Source organism: Caloenas nicobarica, chromosome 9, assembly GCF_036013445.1.
Source record: "Caloenas nicobarica isolate bCalNic1 chromosome 9, bCalNic1.hap1, whole genome shotgun sequence".
NCBI lineage: Eukaryota > Metazoa > Chordata > Aves > Columbiformes > Columbidae > Caloenas > Caloenas nicobarica.
In genome coordinates this window covers 16,830,459-16,854,605 of record NC_088253.1, presented here as the reverse complement: position 1 = coordinate 16,854,605, position 24,147 = coordinate 16,830,459, and the positions used below count along the sequence as shown (strand labels likewise).

Genomic DNA, 24,147 nt, shown 5'->3' with positions numbered 1-24,147 from the left:
TATGACTGTTGTCATCCTTGTGTATTATTTGAGGCTTTAGCCTTGGTAAAATACAACAGCTGAGAACTAACCTGTCAGCATTGAAAACTGAGTGAGTTTAAAAGCTGCTGAGAGGAAGGGAGGGAAGGAAAAAGAAATTGTATGGCAAGAGCACACCTGAATTGCCTCCATCAAAGTATCAAGGGCTCTTCTGTTTGAGTTTTAGGTTTGTAAACATGTCCCTACCAGGCAGACAGAGGGTACCAAAAGCAAGCAGTACCCTGTACTCCATATCCAACTCAGTAAAACGATTTAAACTGTTAAGAAAATCTTATGGTTTTATTGTGTAATGTAGCATTGAAACATCTGAACAAATCAATATCTGGGCTGTACAGGCTGCTGTTCTTTCATTTCTTTGGGTTATAGAGCATCTTGTCAGTACATAAACAACAACCTTTTGTATTATAAATTCTTTCCGAGGCATGCTGGTACAACACAAATTTCTCTTGTCAAATGCAGCTAAGAAGTCAAACTTCCAAACATCATGCACAAGAACTCATCTAGTGACAATGTAAACTCAGCAGAAGGGCAGGTCTCAGGTCTTGCTTGCTCACGCTCTGCAGGGTTGCAGGTTTGTGTATGATATTTGGAATGTTCCGTGAGTGTGAATAATACCAGTAAGAGGAGAAGAAAAAAAAAAAAAAGGAAAAAAAAAAAAAAAGGAGAAAAAAAAAAACCAAACCAAAAAAGCACGGGTGCCTCGGGATTGCCAGCTCAGCCAAAGTTGTGCAGTGCTAGCCTGAACATGTCATTGGTGCAAACCCAGGCATCGTTGATGTTCTTTAATAGAAACATCTGGTGGAATCCCATGATAGGGTCTTCATCAGCCTGTAGAAAGAGAGGAGAAAAAAAAAGTTCAAAAAGCTCTTTTCTGAGAAATATATTCTGAAACTCATAAGACAACTTAAAAGCTAACATTAACAGTGGTGTCACATGCTGTGAGATGCCTGGTACCTCAAGAGACACAAGCAGAGGTTCTGTTCCAAGGTGCTTTGCAGACAAAAACCTGGGGCCCAAGGACACAGAAATCCTGCAATGGCATCTGAAGTTGGGGTTTTCTGCAAGACTTGCAGATATCCCATTCTAGCAGCTTCACAACACAGATAAGAGCGTGCCTGCCTCAGTGCTGAACCAAAACTTTATTTGGGCCTTGACGAGGAATCAACCACAAACCAAAGTGTTTTAACATTAGTTTTTAGCTGCTGTACTTTGGATTTATGACTGAAGGGAGTTTCTGTAGAAGTCACTATCAACAGTATTGCCCAGATCATCTAGGGGATGACCGAGGCTGTTGACAGCTCCCCCAGAGCAGGTCCAGCTGCCCAGGGACGTGGCACTTGCCACTTCCACTGCCCAGGAACAGCTCAGAGGGACTGAAGTATCTGCAAGAACTGTGACGAGACGTTCTAAGCACAGTGATCTTTGCAGCAGGGCCTCAACTGCTGCCTTTGACAATTCATCTAGGCAGATTATAGTGTCTGCGCTATATTTATTATATTACTATAAAAATAGAAAATAGCATTAGAGGGAGACTAGTTCTTCCACCTAATGTTTAGTGGTCTCCTCAGAGACATCAGGCAGGAATTAAAGCCTCAAAACAACAGAAATGATTCCCAAATCAGCTGGAAATCACACAATAGGATTTAATCTGAACAGCACACATGAAACAGACTATTGAAATGCTGAATGTTTATTCTCAATGCTTTGCTGCTGTCCACCATGAAAAGCAAGTGAAAAGGTTGAAAAGCAAAGCAGACCACAAAATAAGCAAACAAAAAAAAATCTTTACTTAAAAAAGTAATATTCGTATGAGTGATAAAATGAATGTGAAAGGACATCAGTTATCATAAACCAGCAAGTCTGCCAGAGCACTGGTACGATCAAGCGCATGTAAACACAGAACTCAAATCTAAAACCACTGCAGGGGTTTCACAGTGACAAGTGCCCAGGAAATAAGAAGGTGTAGATGAAGCATATATTCAGTAAGCATATGCTAATCAATCCATGGAGGAAAACCAAAAAGGGCAATAGATTAGCTATTGCCTCCCAGGAAAGTGATACTGAAATCGAAATCATTATATAAATATTCTTTTTTTTTTTTTTTGAACCAGCCCGAAGCTCAAAAGCTATCAAGGTAAGCACAGCGTTAGCAGTTATTAGGAAAGGAACAGGTAACCAAAATCTATAAATAAGTAACTGCATAAATGCGCAGAGAGCACTCACATATCAAATCCTGCATGCATTTCTTACTGTTTTAAAAAAATTAAATGATACAATAAGGAAAGGCCAGAGAAGGACAAGAAAGATGATCCAGCTACAGGACAGTTTCCTACTCAAGAAAGTAAACTGAGTATGACTCTCTAGCTTACAAAAGCATGATCAGGGTGAGGAGGACAGGCAAGATATCAAATTACTATAAAACCATGAAGGAAAAAGTGAATGAGGAAGCTACTACAGCCAGAAATTAGGATGGCAACAAGGCCAGAAGTACAAGCAAGTCAAGTGTTCAGTAGACGAATGAAAGAAAAATCCTCAAGCAAGAGAAGTGCCAATAAAGTCACTGTTCAACAGGCCGATGAACTGGGCAGCTTTTATTCACATTGATCTACGCCTCCTTTTGCATTAGGCAGAGGCTCCACAACAATCAGCACAGTGTGAACACAAGCAATTATGCTGGATTAGACCAGCCAGCTATTTAGTTCATTAGCACAAATTACAGCAGTTGTGCCAATTATTTCAGGGCGAGTATTATTATTAGATCTGCCCAGAAAAGATACTTCCTTATCCATCCTGGAGAGGTGACCTGTGCACCAAAATCCACAGGTTTATGCCTTTTGTAGCTTTTCCTAGATATCTAATATAAACACTTACATCCTTGTATAGTCTCACTAATGCTTGATAGTTGGTACATTCATGGACATGAAGGAATTTTTAAAAACTTGAGTAGCATCAGGGCGCTGTACATTAAATTCTGATATATGGCTTTATAAAGCAACTTTATAGTGGCCTAGTTTAAACCAGCCAGGCAGAATAATTTCAGCTTGAACCAGTTCTAATCAACATGATTAATAAGCATTTGGTATACTCTCAGTTGCTCTACGGTCTCTGCGGCTTAGGTCACTGAGGCATCTATTACAAGTTGCAAAAGGAGCTTTTACACCAAATTTGAGCGTGTCATTATTGACATGAATACATTTTGAAAATATGCCTCTGGAAAAAGACATATCACCAACAGACTAGTTTTAGTGTAGGTTTCCTCGATTTCTGATAAGCCCGGTTACACTGCAGCTCTTGGTGCTTTGGGTTGAGGAGAATTTCCTCCTTTCTTACACAGTTCAGGACTGGACACATGAAAATTAAGAGAAGGGAATTCTTCTCCAAACACTTGCTGTTGTATGTATGGCAAATCTCCACAATGAATGTGGAGATTCTTACTGCTTTCTTTATTCCTTTCATGTTATGTCTTCATAGCACAGAGGCAATATACTTTTAGAACACGGAAAATCCTAGACTATATTGAAGGTGAATGAAATAATTTATAGTCCGTTCCCAAAGTTCTGAATAGCTCCTATTAACATATAGCAAAGACCCACAGGTGAGTGACTTGAGATGCTCTATAAGGCATAGACTAATCCTATCCCATTTTATTTTTGATCTTCTTCACAGCTCGCATAACCTCACTGAAACTCCTCACCCTTACTTTCCACTCTAAATTCAGCAATGTCCAACTCAAAATTTGCATTCCAGACGTGAGCCCAGGCTTGAAACACAAGGGCTTTAGTTCTCCTACAAAGCTTTCCTTTATGCAGATCAAATTCTTTCGTGACATCCTTGAACTGAAATTTAAAAGTGACAGAATCAGATTGGAAGGATCCTCTGGTTTCCAGTGAAAATCCTTCCCTTGTGTCCAATCTGAACCTCCCAAGTTCCGGTTTGCAACCACTGTCCCTTGTTACACTGTCCGGCACCACTAAGAACAGTTTGCTTTCAGGTTGTTAGAAGTACTCAATGACTTTGTACCCCCATTTCAGGCAGGATGCCCTTAGCCACTTTGTCTCCCAGCTCCACAAGCTCTCCAACAATGGCAATTTTGGCAGCTTTTTGACCTTTGCCAGTTTTTCTAACTCCTTTCTGACCTGGAGGCCCCAAACTGGAGAAAGTCCTCAGCTCACAGAGCCGGGGCTCACACCAGAGTATTAGATGCAACATCACTTTGCAATCCAAGTTTGGCTGCACAACTTTTCTCCTCTTGTCTGGTCAGAGGTGGTTTTACTTTTTCACCAGCACCCCGCAGCAACTGTTGATTGAACTGCAGGTTTGCAGCTCTCCTCATCTCGAAGGAAAGGCTAATGACTTAAGATAGCAGGTTCTGTCAGATGTTAAGCCTCATTTAACAGGCTTTAATCAATGCTTTAAGTGTTCAGCATGCATTACAAAAACATCCAGTGATTTTAATTGCAAAATTCCTTTCCCTTTTCGGACTAGGAAGCACGGCACAACAATTAGTTATTCCCAATTAATTCTGCAAAAATGACTTCAAAATTCACACTCTGGGGGAGAGCCACAGATCTGCCACGTGGCTCTGAGAAGGCACAAGCCACAGCCATGCTTCTGAGCTGAGCTCAAGGGAGAGAAGAGCGAGAAGAGAGAGCACTTCTTACTCAACCAGGACAGCGAGGACTGCGTGGAAGAGAGGTAAGGCAGAGGGTTAAACGTTGTGGAGGGCTAGCCTGAAGACTTCATTGGTGCACACCCAGGCACCTTGAAAATTTTTCAACAAAAAGGTTTGGTGGAAGCCTAGAACCTGGTCATCGTCTGCCTGAGCAGGACAGGAGAAATACGTTACTAGGTGAAGCACACTGAGAATACTGGGTGGCATTTTGGATGAACATTTGCAGAAGTAGCATCACACCAAATGAGACTCACACCTAAAAGGCTTAAGCTGATGCTTACTCTTCCTAGTTGAAGCAAGCATGCACCCAGACAATCAACAGCAATAATAATTGAAAAAAAAAAAAAAAACCAACACAGAATTGGAATAAGTGGAGGCATGTTTATTGTACCTCTACAAAAGGCTAAAAAAATTACTATCTATCCCAACATCCATTAAAGAGGATCTTTCATATGTTTACTTGAAAATATGCTTTTAAATGAAAGCAAGTACTGTACTGTTTCTGCCAGCATGTTAGATCCTCACTAGTTGACATTCGCCCTACTTAGATGCTCTATTACTCTCCAACAACTTCTCCAAGAAGTTGTTTTGTCCAGTCCCCTTGGTGCAGAGGATTATTCTGCTGCAAAACATGTTGCTTTTTTTTATTTTTTTGTAATTTACAGTTCATATTGGTATTAGCATGCTGGGCTGTAGACTGGAGCAGCACAGAGGCAGATACACAACATGACGTGTTTACAGGGCTGCAAGGATTTCAACTGACCCCAGTTAAATCCCCAGCAGAGGAGGCCAAAGGCTCAAAACAATCCACACCTGCAGGTTTACTTGAAGCATAATAATCTGGTAAAGGAAAAACAGAGGTTGACAGTAACAGTCCTTGGCCCCATTATTTCTTCAGAACTATTTCTTGTACAGTTAAGAGGAGAGCTGAGGCTTTGTGACAATTCAGTAGTTCACCCCACAGTATATGCAGGGAGAGTAGACGGTTTCTCCTGCCTTTTTTTTTTCCTCCCTAAAAATCAAACAAGATCAAAATAGAATGGTTTAAGGAAGAAATACAAGATGTACTCAGCTCACTTAAGAATGAGTTTCCACTGAATTTTTGGGACTAGCAATGCAAGCAACTAAAGCCTCAGAAAATTCATTTAAATATCGTGCCAAGAATGACTTCTTAGGGCATTCTACAGGTATTTTAGCATTATTATTTTCTTGGATTACTCTATTAGAAGTATTATGCATGCTCCATTACATAAAACAATGCAAGTTTTGAAAAACTGCAGAGGATCCAAAAGCATACGCATTAAATGTACTGGGCTTTGAAGAATTCAGCTCACAGTCCCATGAAAAGGATAACTGAACCATAAGCAGGAAGCACAGCTTTTCCCTTCCAACCCTGCTACTGATGGTGTGAAAGAGCCATTCCTTGTGTAAAATTCTCTACAGTTTTCCTCAAGACCAACAGACGCGAGCTGTGCAGAACAGCCACACGATTAAGGCGGCAGCCTTTAAATAAAGCTCAGTGTGTAGCCCTGGATTTGCGTGTTGAAGTGTGTCCCACTTAACTGGAGCTATAGATGAGCCACTTGTTAAGGTGCACAAACCGAACCTAGTTGTTCTCAGTTACTGTGCTGGATCGAGAACAGCACTGAAATGCATTAAAATGGTTGTCGACACATATGCATTAGCATAATAAAAAAAAATTCTCTATATATGACAACTAGGTTCACATTTGTGTCACGCTACAGACTGTTAGTGATAATTTCATTTGTCCACCTATATAAGCATCACACAGGACAGAAGCCAGAAGTTCTAAGCTGACTTTGACTTTCTGGACACTTCCTCAGTGAGGAATAGCATCCCCAGGCATTAAAATGTGATTTTTAAAGCTAAGATTGGAGACACACACATGTGAAAAGCAGAAAAATGTCACCGCTCCTTCTAAAAATTCACAAATAAGTTGTATTTGGTCATGACAACAGGCATACTTTAATCCAGTATGTGCTTTCCAAGTACCTGGATGCGCTATCACGTGATCCCTGATTATTCTGAATAATTTTAGCTTGCTGAAATTATTCAGAGGATAAAAACAGCACAGTAAGAAATACTACTCCAAGCCATGATATTTATGGAAAGCTCCTGGACTACATCTACAACCTTAATGACCATACTAAAGGATGAGAAAACTCAAAGGCCTTGCAGAATCTTTAAGAACTTGGTATCTTGCCACAGGATTCAACACAATCAGTGTTGCAAGCTGTGATGTACTTAATGCAATAACCTTAAAAACATGACTGTGCAAAACCAGGTGCAGATGTGACTGGCCTGAGACGCAGAGTTAAAATGTCTTGGTGACATCGCTGAGTTTTGCGCACACCCAAGAGTAAGATGGATGAGATCAGCATGTCTGACTTCATACCTGTCCTGCAGTTCAGTGCTTTCTGGGGCCACATGTGGCTGTTTTTCCTCAGTGTGTGTGCAGGCGGGATTGAGCAACAAGAAAGCTGGACTCCAACTGGCAGCTGGAAGCAGGAGCAACTTTAATGAGAGCCAAAGCCACCTGTGTTAGGCTTCGAAGTGGATGCAATACACTGGGAACTGCTCAACTGCCCAGCCCAAAACGATTAAGGAGAGTAGCTAAGCAAGCAGATTCAAACTTTCAGTCCTGTGTTTGCTTAGTTAGCAGTACAGCCAGTGGAAGTTTGAATGTTTTGATACCAGAGGTGCCATTCAGAGTTAATAGGAAAAGGAAACCTAAACAGCTGTTTTAAAAGAAACTGTGTTCAGGTAACTCTAAGAATTGGATGGCTTTAGAGTCCTGACGTGACAGAATGGCTGGGCCAAACTCTGACAAAACTAACTCTGACAATTTTAACTATTGCTATGTAATTTCACACTTTTAAAATAAACACTGCCCACTGTAAGCAAGTTGCACCTACAGCTGACTTTACATATAGGACATTTTTTGCAGATTCCAGGACAACTTCTTTCAGTAACAAGTAGTCTCATTAATTTACAAGTCTGTAGCACATTCCTCAAAAGAACAGGAAGCTGGCTAAGTTTACACAGCTCAGTAGTATAACTTAAACAGCAATGTAATCATACTTCAGCCTGGAAAATAGTCCAATTTCTTTATAAGAAGGAGCTATTTCAACAGTGCTCAGAGTCAATACTGCCATCGCCGAATCAGTTTTGTCTGGAGGTACTAGACTGCATTACCACCAGGCCTGTATTCTTGTGTCCTGTGTCAGCAAAGAAAAAACACAATCTTACTGAAGGGTTGTCAGTTAGCAAAAAGTCTGCTAAATCGCAGCTCAATGCATACGTGACATCAAAGAGCACATTAAGCCAGAAATGCTTATGTTGCCCAACAGCACTGTAATGGTTCTTTTAAGTGCAACTGAGGAAGGGAAGTATTGATGCTTCTAGAGTCTATAGGATATTTGTATGCACAGTAAAGCCATGGTACTTTGCTTGGCAGGAACATATGACTGTCAAATTAGCTATTTTACCTAGTGCTAGTTATCTGAAGGGATGAGCAGTTTGAGTCTTGAAGAGTAGAAGGATGACATCCCAGTGAAAGCTTACCAGTGTTCCTTCCCCACCCAAGAGAGCATTTTAATATTTAGAGATATTGGATGATTTAGAATCCTGCAATAATTTAAGACATAAGCATTTGTTAACCTGTAATGGAAGGAGTTTACCTTAAGCTGTCCCACTACCATACTGAGTATACAGCTGTCAGGTGTAGGTTGGTGGTCTTGTGCTGTGATGCTGTGTTGTATTTTTTGGAAAGGGAGGCTCTGCAATGAAAAGAAAGCAAAATAAGGAAATGCACAGTCATTGCATTATTTAACTTAAAAATTGAGCAAATCTAGCATTACGAGTGTTAAGACTATTTTGGTGGTACTGCATGGAAAGTTGTCGCAACTTAACACTACTCAGGCTGGGTTGATCCTAACAGTTGTGTTTTTTGAGCACCAAGACATAAAATGTCATAATGCACATTAAGCAGTACCTTTTCCAAGTCTAATTACACTCCCTGAAGAGCTTCAGTTCATCTACAAGCTGAAAGTTCATATGATGGAGGCACAAAGCTTCTCTGCGCTGAACAGGGAAAACTCCAAACTTTGTTAAAGGTGCTATGAATACAAAGGAAAGGTGGTTGACCAAGAACAACCACTGATTTTTAGGATGGAGAGAAGCTACCTCCAAGTATGGTTGTTTATGGACATCCATCTGTACTAAAGAGAAGCATTTCTTGATATGAAGAGTACAATACAAGCAACTAAAAAGTGAGAAGCCACACAACAACCAAGGCTTTTAGTGTCCTTTGACACTAAAACTTGTTTTGGGTTCCACAATCAAAACTGTGGAATCCTTGAAGTCAGGTAAGAGAAATTCCACAAGAATGAAGCCAAGCAGCTTAAAAACCTAGCAACAAAGCTACATGTCCCAGCTTCCTCCTTGGTCCAGGACATTTGAAGAACTACAGGATTATCTCAAGTATTCAGCATAAATCAGTCTGCCTTCTGATTAGGACAGGCACTCTATTTAAAACAAGTCCTAAGTCCAGAACCAGCTAAGAAAAAAGGAACAAGTGTCAACTTGCACTCTGTTGTAAGGTCCAGGTGCCCCAGTGCTGGCAAAGCAATGTCTTTACAACCTCACCCTACTGTCTTAGTGTCATCTAACAGAGCAGGTTGAAAAGGTGCCACAGTGTTGCTGATACACAGCAGAGAACTTGCTGTAAAAGAAAATCCTGCCTCTTGGTGCTTACACTGATTAATCAGCCAGGCACCAAAGAACACAAGACTGCAGAAGTGCAAAAGAATTCCAGTGTCAAACTTTCAGTGATTTGCTCAACTAAGAAGCTCCGGAAGTACAGAGCAGGTGAGCACATTAAGTTGAAACAGCAAACAGAGCCCAAGTAGCTCCGTGCTGACAGTGGTACGCTGAAAGACGTTAGAGTCACGGTAAGTCGATACAGCCCCATAACAAGCCATGGCAGTGGAAGATTTCCTCTTCAGTTCAAGCAGATGGACACAAGTCAACGAAACTCCTGAAGAAAAGCCTTCGCTCACCAAGCAAGACTGTGCAGCAGGCACAAGAATCCAGAAAATCCAACTTGGACCACAGACAGGGCAGGTAAAGATAAGTAATGCTGCGGTGGGAAACAGGCCAATCTGCACTGGGCCAGGTCCAAGGCAGCAGTCGGAGACACCGTGGCCAAGCAAATGCTTAGCTGGTTGGGTATCTAAATGGCTGCTAGCCCAGAGGTCTAAAGAACACTGAGTACACAAACAAGCAACTCTGGAGCTTGAGTATCTCATCTAGAAGTGAGCAGTTGCAAGCTGTGCTATTCTGAGGTGTGTGGCCTTCTCTAAGGCAATGCAGGCACCTAAAACAGATCCAAGAACAAACCTCTGCGCTCAGAGTTAAAGATGTCCTGGATGAAAGCAGCGATTCCACAACACAGGAGCAGCAGCTGTACAACAGGACAAGCCCCGAAGTTACAAACATTTTCCTTCTCAATATGTATTAAAAATGGTATATCAGACAGCTATACCATGCTCTGAGCAGAATGTCTGAGGACCTGAAGGATGCCCTCCATGTATCTTGCAAGAGAAACAAACTTTCTAGTCTCATGACAGCTTACAAGTACACTTTGTTTTGTAACAGAAGCACAGATTCACTTCTCCAGGTTTAACTAAATGACAAAGATAAAACTTCTCCAGGTTTAACTAAATGGACACAGAGGGAAAGTTTTAGTCTCTACACAGTAAGAAATGCTTTCCTCTCACCTGATAAAGCAGGAATGCTGGTTTCAAAGTCCTGAACCGTAACTGCCCATACCTGAACAGCTGACAAATGCTGCACTGAGGATAAGTCAGGTTCTCCACTATAGAACTTATTTGCAGTTTATGTATCAGAAAAAAAATTGTTCCTTGCTGTAATGTGTTGAGCCTCTTATCACAGCCAGATCTGAAGAAAGGATTTGCTATTGCTACTTCCTTGGCACGCTTTCAAACAACAAAAAAACGCAGCTTTCATTCCTTTAGATCACGGGGTCAGCTTATGAGCTATATTCTTAAAAAATAAATCTATAATGCCATATGCAATTGCAGTGACAAAATGACCTCGCAAACAAAAAGTCAACATTCCACCATTAAAGCCACCAATGGAACACAGAATTAAATCACAAGTAGCATTTTCTGACCAAAAGTTGGAAGCACAAGTCCCATGTTCAAGAGTTTTAAACTGAAGTCAAAATCAATTTTTCAGAAGCAATTAATTTATAGTCTTCAGAACTATTTCCCAAAACATTTGATAAGATTACAGACTTACAGAGAGTTTTTCAACAATAGCTGCTTTGCCCTGGAACTGCTGTCCTTCCCACGTAAGGCATGATGCATCAATCTGAGGGGAAAAGAAAAAAAATTCATCAACCTGCTTAGGTAACCCTTAAGCAATCCTGGTAGAAGACTTCATTTACTTGGCATATATCATTAGAATCCAGCTATTTGGAAACTACCTCAAAGAGAAGATGAAAGAAACCACAAAGAGCCACTGAAAAAGTGTTGAATAATCAACTAGAAATGAAGTAGATTAAATTTCATTACCATTATTCTACCAGCAAAAAAGTTCCTGCCTTTGGATCAAAGTTAGCTTTCGAAAGAAGATCTAAAGGACACACACACACAAAAATCCTATGGACACAAAGTCAAGCATGTAGACAGACAAAAATATATGAAGAAATCTGAGAAGATGAGTTGCACCACCAGTTTTTTTTACCTCAGGTATGGATTTGAATACCCTATTCACACTCAAAGCAGCAGAATGTGCCTCTAAGGTTTTCTGACAGACTGTCCAGTGTGACATGAAGTGATTCAGGTGCTTCAGCCTACAAGCTCTTCCAGTATATGAGGGACGGGGCTCTGAGTGTGCTGTGTGAGGGGCAACAGCAACAGGCGGCAAGAAACTTTCTGTTCTTAAGATACTTTGTTTAAAACAGCCACAAAATCCTATTGTTGACATAGCTCTGCCTTCTCAAATCCAATTTTAAACCTTGGCAAACAGACAAATTTAAATTGGTTTTCACTGAGTTTGGTCTGCCCCCTCCATGTGGCAGCCCGAGTTCTTGTGCACCCTGTCACAGACTGCTATTAATTCCACTCTTTTTGAGTTATAGCATCCCCAAGAACATGATTCTTGGCTCTTCCTAATCCAATATTCAACTGTCCCTGAAGCTCCAAACATCTCAGCAGAAAATGAGAGATGCCAAACAGCTCCATTTGTCTGCTCTCTGCTAGATTTTCCAGGACCTGCTTTTGACCCACACCATATCAAAAAGCCAGTTCTTTCAGCCACACATGCTGTGCTGAACCTGCACAGTAGTCACAATTGCTCTAAAAAAAGCTTCTGGCCCTCCATGTATCATCACAAGGTACTATACAGCAGGAGCCAGGACAAAGAAGGGGACCAGGGGCAACAGCACGAAGCATTTTAGGGCCACCGATGTAACTAAAAGCAGTATGGTGAAGAGCCCCTGAATAGAGCCTCCTCTTGAGTTCAGACATGTCCCTTTTAGGAGTAAATGGACTTAGGAGGAGTAAATGGACTTAGACTGTGTAATCTAAATCACACAGCAAGCCATCTGGCTGACACCACCTGCACCTTACATGACATCAATGCCTGATGCTCATCATTTGAGAAGCAAGGTGACGGTACCAGGGAATGAGACTATCCTCTCAAACATTCCAATTACAGCCTTCAAGCACGGAAAGCCACAAAAGCAGACAGGACCCAGAACCTGCCTTACTGAATCCACTTCAGCAATCAGCATGTGAGCACACGGTGGTGCAGGGCCCTCCTGATGTTTGAAAGAGCAACAGAGGACATAGATTAAGTTGGTGAGGAAATACGCTGTTCCTGAAACACACTACAACTTCACACTGTACCTAATTAGTGTCCACCTGACTCTCTGCCATAGGTTATCTCCATAGCCACTTGCTGCATCAATCTGGGAGCAACTGCTTCAAGAACAAAAAGCATCTCCTCCTCTATCCCAAAAGCCCTACAGATGAGAAGGCAGCATAAAAGTAATATTTCATTATAAGTAGCCACACACCCAAAGCAGAGAAAAGAAGTGGCTACAGCATTTTCCTGCAAAACAAGTCTTTGACTTAGTGCTCCAGCTCCCATAACTCAAGCAATTCACAGCAAAAGCGACTGGCCCAGATCCCCACCTGGAATGGGTGACAAAAGCTCAAGTGACTTGGATTAGACCACTAAAGGAGAAAATTGAACCTTACGGTGGAAGCATCGATGCAGGAATGCCAAACAAATCCCAGAGCTCCCTGCTGTATTCCCGCATACTGTAAAATTCATCTGCTCGCCCACGGTCTCAGAAGTCAAAAAGCTCATCGGTAAAAGCGCATTTCTGCAGAACCTCCTCTAATTTAGACAATTTCTGGCCCTGGTGCATTTTAGCCACGCAAAACAGGGTCCCATCCTCCATAGTTCAGGAACTCTACAAAAACAACACACATCAGTGACCTGCAGAGCAGCTCTCCTGACTACCTCTCCATTGAATGATGAAAGGCAGAAAGACCCAAAGGGTGTAAAAAGCTCAGCAGTTTGTTGTGTGGAAGGTTACATTTCCAGGAATTTAAATTAGCCTGATCACCAGTCTTCTGAATGTATTTTGGTAATAACATGGACAGAAACTGCTAAGCGCCATCATATTTAGAGCTGTAGATTGAACACAGGCTACTTGGGGTTATTTTTTTGCATTATAGGTTCTCTACACACAGCTTCTTGGCCAAAATAAGGCAACAGTCTAGCAGATAGCAAACATATCACAATCCAAAGAGCAAATGCTATCAGTGCAGGTGGATACTGCTGACGTGTAAGGAGGGGTGTCTGATGATGTTCATGCAACAGTTTCAATCCTCAAGAGCTTGGTGACGCTTCATACAATTCATCCAGCAGTTTAAAACAGGTCAGAAAAACAGGATATGCTACGGGAAGACTTGCAGGACTTGAGCGTCTTGCTGAAACATCTCAGCCATCCAGCAACATTCCACACTACCAGTAATCGACTCCACACACAGAGCACTTTGCATGTTCTGGAGGAGTCTTCCCTCAAAGCTAACAGCTGATGTTCCTTGGGTTTGATAGTTACAGTCTTTAATTTTGGAAACCAAATCTATTTTGTCCCAAATAAGGAGCAAAAATTAAAATCCAGTTTTTGAAGAAATTTAAACTTAAATTACATTCCTTTATTAAAGTCTAAATGTTTAGACTGGATTCAAAATTTTGTATCTATTTTAATGTTCTGAGGATTAATACAGCATGAGATCCAAGAAACATCTGCAAGAACTCTAAACACAGAGTAGGACTTAAATCACATCCTACTTCATGAAGGATCCAAGCAAATCCACATCTGTAAATTAATAGCAAACTAAGGCTTTTTTACAAATAATTTAATCACAGCATCATCACCAGCCCCCTCCACTCCAAGCCACTGTCTACAGCCGTCTGGGGCTTTCATGACTCTGACTGCCTATAGATAAGGCATATAAAGCTCAAAATAGAAATGAACTGTAAAGGAAATGCAATAAATGAAAGTTGAGTAAGTGTGATTGCACTGACTGACATTCTGGAGTCAGGATAAAACCCACTGTCCCACCCTGCATATTCCCACACATCAAAACAGGGAAACGTAGACAGACAACAGGAGAGCGCCTCAGCCATCTTTTTGTACATACTTACATATATTGCTCCTAACTGAGTCCTGTCTGCATCAAAAATCTGGTAGTAATGTTGTACAAAGCTGGACCCAATTTGCTCCCAGATAGGCTTGTCTCCCATTTTGAATCCTCACCTAAAGCTGTAAAACAAACAAACAAAAATCATCAGAAAGGACATTCACATAAATAAGCATAGCACTTGGCTTGTGTATTAAGCACCAATAAACACAGATCCTCTCAGCTGGCCAGAAATTTTCTTTGGAAGAAGTAGGGACAAATCTCACCACTGTATCCTAGGCTTCTGTGAAAAAAAAAAAAAATCTTGGATACCAAATGGTTTGATTTATTATTATAGTATTTGCTGATTTCTAGAGCTATTTCAGTGGGAGGTCACAACTCGCATACAAAAGTGGAGAACGAGAAGAAAAATGAACAAATGTTAGCATCTTATATTCACATATTTCAAAAATGACACCATCTGAAAAAGTTGGCTAGCACTTGCTATTTTGACTTGATCTCGTTTACTGTAAACAACTGACGTGTTAATATGGATTGTCTGCAAGCAGCTTATACCAACTGATTTACCTGTTCAGCTCTTCTGGTATTTCACCATCCACAAGTCATTTTAAGGAAGATTGTCCTTCCAAAGGTACACAACAGGAATTAATTCACTAGCTCTTTGCTTAACACAAGCTTACTTTCTAAGACTCTTTTGTCACTAAGACTGAAGTATTCTCAACGTTTATCTTTGAGCCTGTAGTAATTTCAAGATGCAAACCACGATTTTTCACAGTAGTGTGAATCTACAGTTCCCAGTGAAGGTACTGGAAGCTCAGTGGCATCACTCTGAACATGAGTCCCTCTATTTTAGAGGGATTAAACACCCAGCATGTGCAGCAATCCAGCCAGATCCGGTCTAGAAACTATCACACATCATCAGTACAGACAACCGCTTTACCATCCCATTAATTTTTTCAAGAAAGCAAATTCATTTTTTCTTTATCCTGGTATCTCTCTAAAGGACTGAAGAATCGTGCTAAAAGTCAAAACAATGATGCTGCTGCACTCAAAACCCACTACATTACATTTTAGGAGTTCACTTTAAGCAAGTTAAATTACACTTCTTAAACATCAAGATCTGCCAGCCATAGTCCCTTTTTGCAATCCCAGACCAGGAACCCTTGACATACAGGTCTGTATTTCACTGTGAGTCTGAAAAGCACCTAAGGTGTGAAAATTCTGGTTTAGTACACAGGACATGACAGTTATTTTGGCTTCCTTTAGCTGTGAATTACTCACACGCTTGTTTGACAAATTCCTAAGAGAAGCAAAAAACGTAAGACCTCCAGAGCCAGTATTACCAGGCCCAGCTTTCTATCAGACAAGAAAACTCTTCTTGTGTTTTAGGCCTTTGCCTGTTTGAGCTTTACTCGTACAAATAGGAACTGAAATGCGTTCAAACGCTAGGCCAAAAGTTTTTAGGTTACACAACTTTGGCCAGACTTGCAGAAAAAGGAAATATCTTCTATTAGATCAATGGTATAACAGGAGGCAGTGTACAAGTTTTTGGGATGGTAAATTCAACTGCCAAAGCCAAACACAAACCAAGAACTGCCAGAGCTTAGATACCTAGACTACTTGAGGGAGAAAATGGTTGGTATCCGCAGAGAAGGTGACAGCACAGAGCTGGCAAAGTGGTTCTCCCTGCTGAGAAAGGGACGTTTTGTAGCCTGTGAAGAAAGGTTCAGCTGGAGGAGCTTTGGTTGTGACTGTACCGCAAAAGCACGACACAGACTCCACGGTTTTTAACATCCAACTGATGCTGGCTGCATGAGAGTTCTCAGGTATGCCTCAGGAAATTATTTTATTCAAGGATGAGGTAAAAAATGAACTTAATATAGAAACATACCTATCCTATTTTTAATCATCCTTATTTCGGTATCAGCCACCTAGGCAATATGGTCAAACTCAGTAAACTTGCACACTAACATAGACTAAAAATTCAGAGACTTGTTGCCACATAACTAATATCTGAGCTTCTCCAAAAAGACCTACAATCTGGCATCAGTCACTATCACATGTGCTCCACAAATACTTGCAATACATGACTCAGCCTGAAGAAGTTTTACCCAGTGTGGTCACTCCTCTAGGAAAACAGATCACAAACTAAAAATCCATCCAAGTACAGCAGGCTTAAAAAACCAAAACAAACGCACACTCTGAACAACTTAAACCTACTTTTTTTTACATGAGAAAAAGTTGCTGAACACATTCTCCCTGTAAAGGTTTTTTTAATTTTCCTTTTCTGATTTGTCACCTTTTCCGCCATGCTGGCATTTTCTGCCTGTAATCACAGATGTAAGCAGCTTAGAGATGTACCTGAAGAAAGAACAAGATGGGAATGATCTGTGTCATCCAGCCCAGTCCCTTTCAAAGAGATACAATCCACATAAGATTGTATCTACATATTAGGCTGATTTAATGACACAAATGTAATATAAAAGGCCCTTAAGATCTATTGCAAAACTAGGAAGAATGCACATGTTCTGACGTTCCCACACAACAGGACAACACTGATGTGCCTCAGAGACATCCAGTCAAACCTATCTATGGTTCACTCAAAGTTTGGTTACAGAGGTAAGAATATTCAGTTAGTATTAAGCCAGATAAAAGAAGTTTTGATAAGGTAAAAAGCACATAAGGGGTGGCACACCTGTCCTTTTAAGGGCACCTGCTGAAAGTTATCACTGCAGAAATACGTTATTGGATATTCTACCCTAATCCCCCATGGAAAAGGAGAGTTTCCTTAAGCTAATTAATTTTCTTTGTCACTTCAAACCAAACCTACCTCATCACATCCACTTAAGAACATCACAGCCCATTTGATTAACAGCTTCTTTGCAGAACCACAGCAGCAAAGCTGAGCTACCAACTCAGAGCATAATACTTTAACTCACATTACTCAATTTCTTGGAATCTGCTCATATTACAGAATTTATCCCCCCCTCAAGTACCACCCAGCAGCAAGTGCTCAAGCCGAAGCCCAATACAGAGCACATAAGCTGCAGCTGCCAGCATCTCCCTCTTCAACAGGTATATGCTGACACTGCAGAAATGGGATTGCTGCTCCACAGGGGAGTTTTCCTCAGCGACATCTAAATCAAATTTTCCAATACCTTTGCCAGGCTGCACACTGACACATCCTCAAGGGTAAAAACTCCTGCACTTTACACACCTCTCACCACACTTCCTACAAATGTCATCCTACGAGGTACCACGGTGTCCCCAGTATCTTCATCCCCCTGCCTGGCGCTGCTGCTGCTGCACAAAGCCTTGGGAACACAGCAACCCTGAATGCACAGCGAAGTTCCTGTGTCCATCATCCTGCAGCACAGGCGAGGGAATCCACATCCTCAACCACGCACAACTTCCAGTTCCCCACGACACCAGGCTTTCCTACACGCAGTCACAGACGCCCCCACATCAATTGGACTTCCCCAGGGCCCCACGATCCTGGCGGCCCAGCCTGCACGGTCCAGCCTGCCCAGTGCTTCTGTTGCTGCTTGACCTTGCCAAATCATCAAAGGCTGCGCTGTACCCAAAAACCTCTCGCCCTCCTTTCCCCACAGGCTCCTCCAGCTTGCTGTGTCCTGTGCCACCAGCCATGCAGGCCCAGGAGGCCCAATTGTCCGAATTAAACTCCCCCTCATCTGCTTTGGCATATGGCAGATGGAACCAACATGATGTGAAGCTGCACAGCCCAAATGGTAGGAGCACCAAGGAGAGAAAAAACATATGAGATAGAGGAGGACTGGAAGAGAAAGGAACCCTCACACTGGCCACAAGTGACCTTGAATTAGATAGACCAGGGTTACACTGGCCTCAGGCAACAGATTTTCTGTCCACAAAAAAATCCAGAAATGCAGGATCTTTCCCATCACCTGTCACAGCTTAGATGTTCCAGTCTACACTCATCCCTCTTCCTTCTCTGCCTTAACTCTGGGCATGAAAGACCAGCACAAACACACCAAGATGGCCCATAACTCCTAAGGGGAACACAGGCCTCAAAACACCCATTTCTGCAAAAGGTCTGGATGAAAACTCTTCCCGCTGCTTTCTTCAACAAATCGCAAAACCACCTGGAGATGATTCTGTCAGTGTATTGAAGCACAAAGTCCATCCTTCTGCTCAAGCAGCAGCATTGCCAGAGCTACTCGGAGGGGTAACTTGAGGAAATGTCACCTTTTTACTCGGCAAAAGTAGAAAAAGTCACCTGCCGAAAGACAAGGAAATCACTTTTCCTCAAATATGTAAGCACCAGTGACATTCGGAGCAGGTGGGCTATTGACACATCCCAGCACTATGGACAAAGACCAAATAATGTTTCAACCAGCAGCTGCATTTACTGCATTATCAGACCTGCACATATGTAAGCTCCCTGCTATCAATTTAAAAAATTAAGCCTTTTTGAACTCAAACATGGCAGACCTGCACTTCTCTAAGAATCCTACATTTTCTGAAAATGTCAACAAAAACTAATATGAACAACAGTAAAGTTTAATGTAAATTGCTAAAGAAAATGAAGGTGGTCTCCCAGGGACTGCCACATTTGAAAAGCAAGCTGCCTTCAAAGAATCAATGAACAACCATCACAAGCAAATAATCTCAGTAAAGACTTTCTGATCTGCAGAACACCAAGAAAGAAAACACTGAACTTAAAGAGGAAAAATCTCAAACTAATACATTCTAACATGCTAGCAGAGGAAAAAAAAACATCTATTGTCTAGTTATGACTACACTTATTTCATAACTAACCAGAGCATAAATAAACCAAGCTCCCTGAATATTAAAGCTGGCCCTACGCACCACTGCACCAAAGCTAAACTCTCTTAAGACTGAATTCAAGCTTGTTTTCTGGAAGATTTGAAAAATCAGTGCAACAAGAGAGCTACAATGATCTGATTAAATCAGTGCTGTTGGTCCAGGGGCACATGTGAATCCATGGCAAACACAATTTAGACCATCAGTTGCTGCACCCTTCACTGCTGATTAACAAGAGTAAATAAGGACAATGAAAGACACCTCAGTTTTTTCAGTTCCTATTGTTCATACAGTTTCTACCATGCATTTATTTTCAATCACTCAGATTAAAAAGAATGAAAAGTCTTTAGACTGCAGTAAAAAAAGTAAAACAGCAAACGGCTTTTAAACTATTTTTCCTTCAACCTCTCTTCTGTTGCCACTAAAACTTACAAAGATAGGAGCGTCTCCTGTGCACACTTTCTAGGAACACAATGGAACCGGCATCACAGGACCAGTTAATCTTCTCTCAAACAGATCATCTCATCACCTACACCAAGAATCGCTCAATAACAGATCATCTCCCTTTAGCAAAAGAAACTATGCAAATTAACATAGAATCACAGAACAGTTCAGGCTGCAAGGGACTTCGCCCAGCTCAAAGCAGGGTCAGTCAGATCAGACTAGGTTGCTGCCGCCTTTACCCACTTTGATCCCCAAAAGCTCTGATGCTGGACACTCCATAACCTCTGTGGGCAACCTGCTCCAATTCTTGACCGCCCCCACACTGAGGGCAGCTCTCCCACCTCCAAACACAATCCCCTCTGTTCCAATTGATGCCCCTTGTCTCCTGTCCTCCCACCAAGTGCCCCTGTGAAAAGCTTGGCTCCATTTTCCTGATCATGGTCTGACAGATACTGGATGTCAGGATTAAGCCCCGCTCAAGCCTGCTCTAGGCTAAACAAGCCCAGGCCATGCTGAATGTACATTAACACAGCGATGATGAAATACTGGAACTTACTCGGGGACATAACACATCATCAGTCATTTATCTTAAACACACTGTACCTCTTCCTGTGAAATTCCAAATCAGTGGTCAACCTTTGTCCATTCAAAAACCTACAAAATTTCCAGTTGAGGAGCAATTTCACACATTCAGAGACTGAAAGAAGCGCTTCTCTTCAGTATCAGTGCTATCATCTCCACAGTAGCTGACTGATCCACGGAGGTTAACAATCTGCAAATTACTGCTCCAGGACAATCAGAAATTATTGATTTCAACACAGACCTCCATCTAGTAATTGCTATGGGTTGTGTTGTGCAAGAAATTACATTATTCTAAATACGCTTTCAGATCTAAAAATAATTAAGTCTAGATATGTGAACCGTAGAAGGATGGAAAGGGAGAAAGGGGAAGAGTGACAAGGCACAGACTGTTTCCTTCTGAAAAATATGGAATATAAATTGACTTTCCCCTTCTCAGTCTTTTTATCCCTCTCCTCCAACTTCATTAAAACAAATTAATGCAGGAATTATGCCAACCTGAAGTATGTTTTTCTGGTTATTGATGTCAGCAAGTACAAGGCCACTGGTAAATAAAATCCATGGGAAGGACTCTGAAAAAGCTGTCACTGTGCCTACAGCTTGATGTTCATCCTGTCTGCAACCTGATAACCCAAAAGAGTCACAGAGTCAGCCGAGATGATTTTCAAATATACAGACATATAGTATATTACATATAATTGGCTATGAAGACATAATGTTTTGTTGTTAAGCAACAGCAACAATGCTACACATTTGCCATTTCTTCCACAGTATTCTTGTTGCCATCCAAAGAGTGAATTTGAGTTTACAAGGCTGAAGTCACTTCTCTTTTCCCCCAGGATGAACCCCAAAACGCCCAGTTTTAAAGTAAGAGAGGAGGCAATGGAGGGCAAGAAAGGGGAAACTGCTGAGCCACATTCTTCTTTACCTTATAGACACAGTATCAGAATATTTAATCTCCAAGAAACAGCAGAAGATATTTCTATCTATCCATCTTTATCATGACAGCTGTTTCAGGTTAAGAGAAATTTAGGAACTGATTTTTAAGTTAAAGAAGCAAAGATGTCATACTACAATTATTACCCTTTTTTTCTCTACCAAATCATTACTTAAAAATTAAACAGGTTTGTTCATGAACTCAGCAGCAAAATAATACTCAGTGTTAATTTTTATTCTAAATAGAACTTCTATCAAATACTGCAATTTAATCCTTGCAATTTTTCTTGTGATCCCAACTGAAGTTTGCTACATTTGAAAACAATCACTGCTTTAGGTTTGTTTAAAATAGCCAGCTGTGAAATAAGAGCCCTGAATGAGAGAGCACTGAGTTAGGCATCCCTAAAAACATAACCCTAGGCACCTTGGTGCAGTGCTAAGTGCAAGAAGATTAAGATAACGTTGCTATTTTGTGTTCTATTACCCCCTAGTTTTAGGTTTAGCCACACCATTCCTCTGTTATTGACTGGCAACATTCAAAACAGGGAAAATTCTCTCCAACGTGCTTTATGATCCAGAAGCTTTTCACATGTGTAAGTAAGGCTTGGTACACATCACCTTCATACAACTGGTATCAGGTCTTTGGTTGAGCTCCAAATTTCCAAAATATGCCTGAAAAAAAAAGGGTCACCAAAACATTTGCTGTGGTATCTGCCTCACTATCTTACACTTCCAAAATGGCACATTTTCTCTCCTGTTTTGCTTCTTTCCCCCCCCGTAACACACAATAGCCCCACTTCCACGGTATGTAGGCACACCAGTTGGTCATGCACAAATAAGAACATCAAAACTGTTGGTGAAGCTACAATATTTAAGAGTTTTAAAACACCTGAAAGAAATCACGCTTACAAATGTTACTAGCTATTAGTATATATTGCAATCCTTACATGAAACGTACTTCACACCACCAGTAACTCGACAATCTTGTTATTAATGACAGAGACAAAACAAATCCCAGCAGAGAGAACTGCAGAAAGTTGTTACTACTTGCATTTTTCTAAAGAACAGAACAAACACAGATGTTAATGCAAATATATTTCAAAACATCTACTGAATAACCTGCAATCTTTTAGGAAGGAATATGAAATAATAATTAGGACTCTAGTAGGAAGACAGTTAAATAGTCCAAAAGTGAGATAAAATGTCATTGCACTTTCAACTAGATGACGTGTTTCACTGATAATGATACTATATACAGTAATTTCTCTGGTCTACATGGAGATCTGTGAAATGCCTGTTTTTTTCTTGGCGCTGCTAAAAGAAAACTTGAAGTCACCACACACAAACACAGGAAGCATTGCTTGAACACAACTCCTCCCAGAAAAAAAGAGAAATCAAAAAAATATCAACTTGAGAAGGCAGCTAATTAAACAATCAGATTTAACTTTCAAGTAACAGATCTGCAACCGGTTCCTACTCCAGCATTTACCTGGGCTTTGTTCCAGTTGGACTGCAATGTGATGCATGTGCCTCAAATCCAACTCTAAAATGCACCTTTACACTGGAAGTGAGGGACTTCAAATGAGAACGAACAGCTGAAGAATTACAGCCTGCCTCAGACCAGCAGTTCTTTGAATTCCAAGAACAGCATCTTTGGGACTTAATATCTTCAGAAAGCTATCTGCTATTAACAAAATGCAACTGTAAATTGCTACTGTAAGTTTTTGCAGGTTTTAATTGTTTTTAAAGCTAAAAAGTGACAACAGCTATAGAGGTGGAAGGAAAAAAAAAATCGCCTCTTGTAGAATCACACTGGACACTGGTAACTGAAAGGAAAAACCAGGCGGCTGCAGCAGATCACCCTGCACAGGCGTTTTTACTAGTTTTACTCCAAGGAAGCACAAACCTTTCGTTTTCTAAGTGACAAAGTGATTGAACCACATCGGATTAACTCCGGTCCTCGCACAACCCTCTGGCGGGACAATAACACCGCACGAACACCAAGAACAGCCCAGGCACACTCACCTACGCCTTCCACAATGCACAAACCACCGCCCGGCAGCTCCGAGGGTCCGTCCCCTCCACCTGCCGTCCCGAACATCGCACCGCGCTCGGTGCCGCGGGGAGGTCCCGGTGCCCCGGCCCGCCGGGGCGGGGACGGCCCTCCCGGGAGGGGCCGCGGACGCCGGTGCCCCGGAGCAGCGCTCGCCTCCCCGTTACCGCCGGCCACCCGCCGCAGGGATCAGCTCCCTCAGCCGCCGGGCCCGGCGGAGCTGGGCCGGGGATCTCCCGCCCGCTCAGCCCACCAACCCGCCCGCACACACGCGGGGCCCCGCCTGCCCCTCCCCGCCCAGCCCCGGGCAAAGCCGGCGGCGGCGGTTCGGCTCCCTCAGCCGGTAAGCGCGGGCGCCAGGCCCCGGCCGCCGCCCCTCTGGGACCGCGCTGCCGGCGCCTCAAAGACGGGGAAGGTCAGGGCGGCTCCGGCCGCCGGCTCCCGCCCACCCCGGCCCGGCCCGCGGCTGCCGGCAGCGCCCCGCGGCGGGGCTGAGGCCGGACCACGGGGCCGCGGAGTGGGGCGGCGCCATGTGCCGGGCCGCGGGCGGCCGGGCCCACTCCCGCCGCCCCGCCGGGGACCCGCCGCCGCCGCCCCGCCCCCCGCACTCACCCCACGGCTCCCACTATGGCGGCGGCGGCAGCACCGTGCGCGGCGCGAACCCCCTCAGCCTCTCTCGCCCGCGCTCCCCGCCCCGCCTCGCCCCGCCCCGTCCCGGCGGCCCCGCCCCACGGCACGCCGGGACAGCGAGTCCCGCTGGCCGCCGGAGCGCGCACCGGGAGGGGCGCGGAGGACTACAACTCCCGAAGTGCAGCGCGCCGCCGCCCGCCGTGGCTCATTTGAATGAAGGG

The 24,147-nt window shown here is 42.6% G+C and overlaps 1 protein-coding gene across 3 annotated transcripts; it reads right to left on the bottom strand.

Annotated features, from left to right (window-relative positions):
* Positions 1-309: 309 nt before the first annotated feature.
* Positions 310-23,995, bottom strand: NUTF2 (nuclear transport factor 2). 3 transcript variants are annotated; one of them, XM_065641075.1, is made up of 7 exons: positions 23,269-23,443; positions 21,862-21,915; positions 20,806-20,930; positions 14,486-14,603; positions 11,057-11,128; positions 8,413-8,511; positions 310-867 (listed from the first exon to the last, which is right to left on the bottom strand). In XM_065641075.1, exons 4-7 carry the CDS (start codon positions 14,582-14,584, stop codon positions 754-756), a joined length of 384 nt encoding a protein of 127 aa, XP_065497147.1. In that variant the 5' UTR covers positions 14,585-14,603; positions 20,806-20,930; positions 21,862-21,915; positions 23,269-23,443; the 3' UTR covers positions 310-753. The 3 variants fall into 3 exon arrangements, with proteins under 3 accessions (XP_065497147.1, XP_065497146.1, XP_065497148.1); XM_065641074.1 differs by lacking the exons at positions 20,806-20,930; positions 21,862-21,915; positions 23,269-23,443 and adding an exon at positions 23,909-23,995; XM_065641076.1 differs by lacking the exons at positions 20,806-20,930; positions 21,862-21,915.
* Between the last annotated feature and the right edge of the window lie 152 nt (positions 23,996-24,147).

Excerpts from the sequence above, each read along its gene's own strand:
- NUTF2 (XM_065641074.1), bottom strand. The coding sequence starts at position 14,584 with ATGGGAGACAAGCCTATCTGGGAGCAAATTGGGTCCAGCTTTGTACAA. Across the intron at positions 11,129-14,485 it reads CTCAGTTAGGAGCAATATAT|ATTGATGCATCATGCCTTAC; the intron begins GTAAGTATGTAC and ends TTTTCCCCTCAG. Across the intron at positions 868-8,412 it reads TGGTAGTGGGACAGCTTAAG|GCTGATGAAGACCCTATCAT; the intron begins GTAAACTCCTTC and ends CTCTTTCTACAG.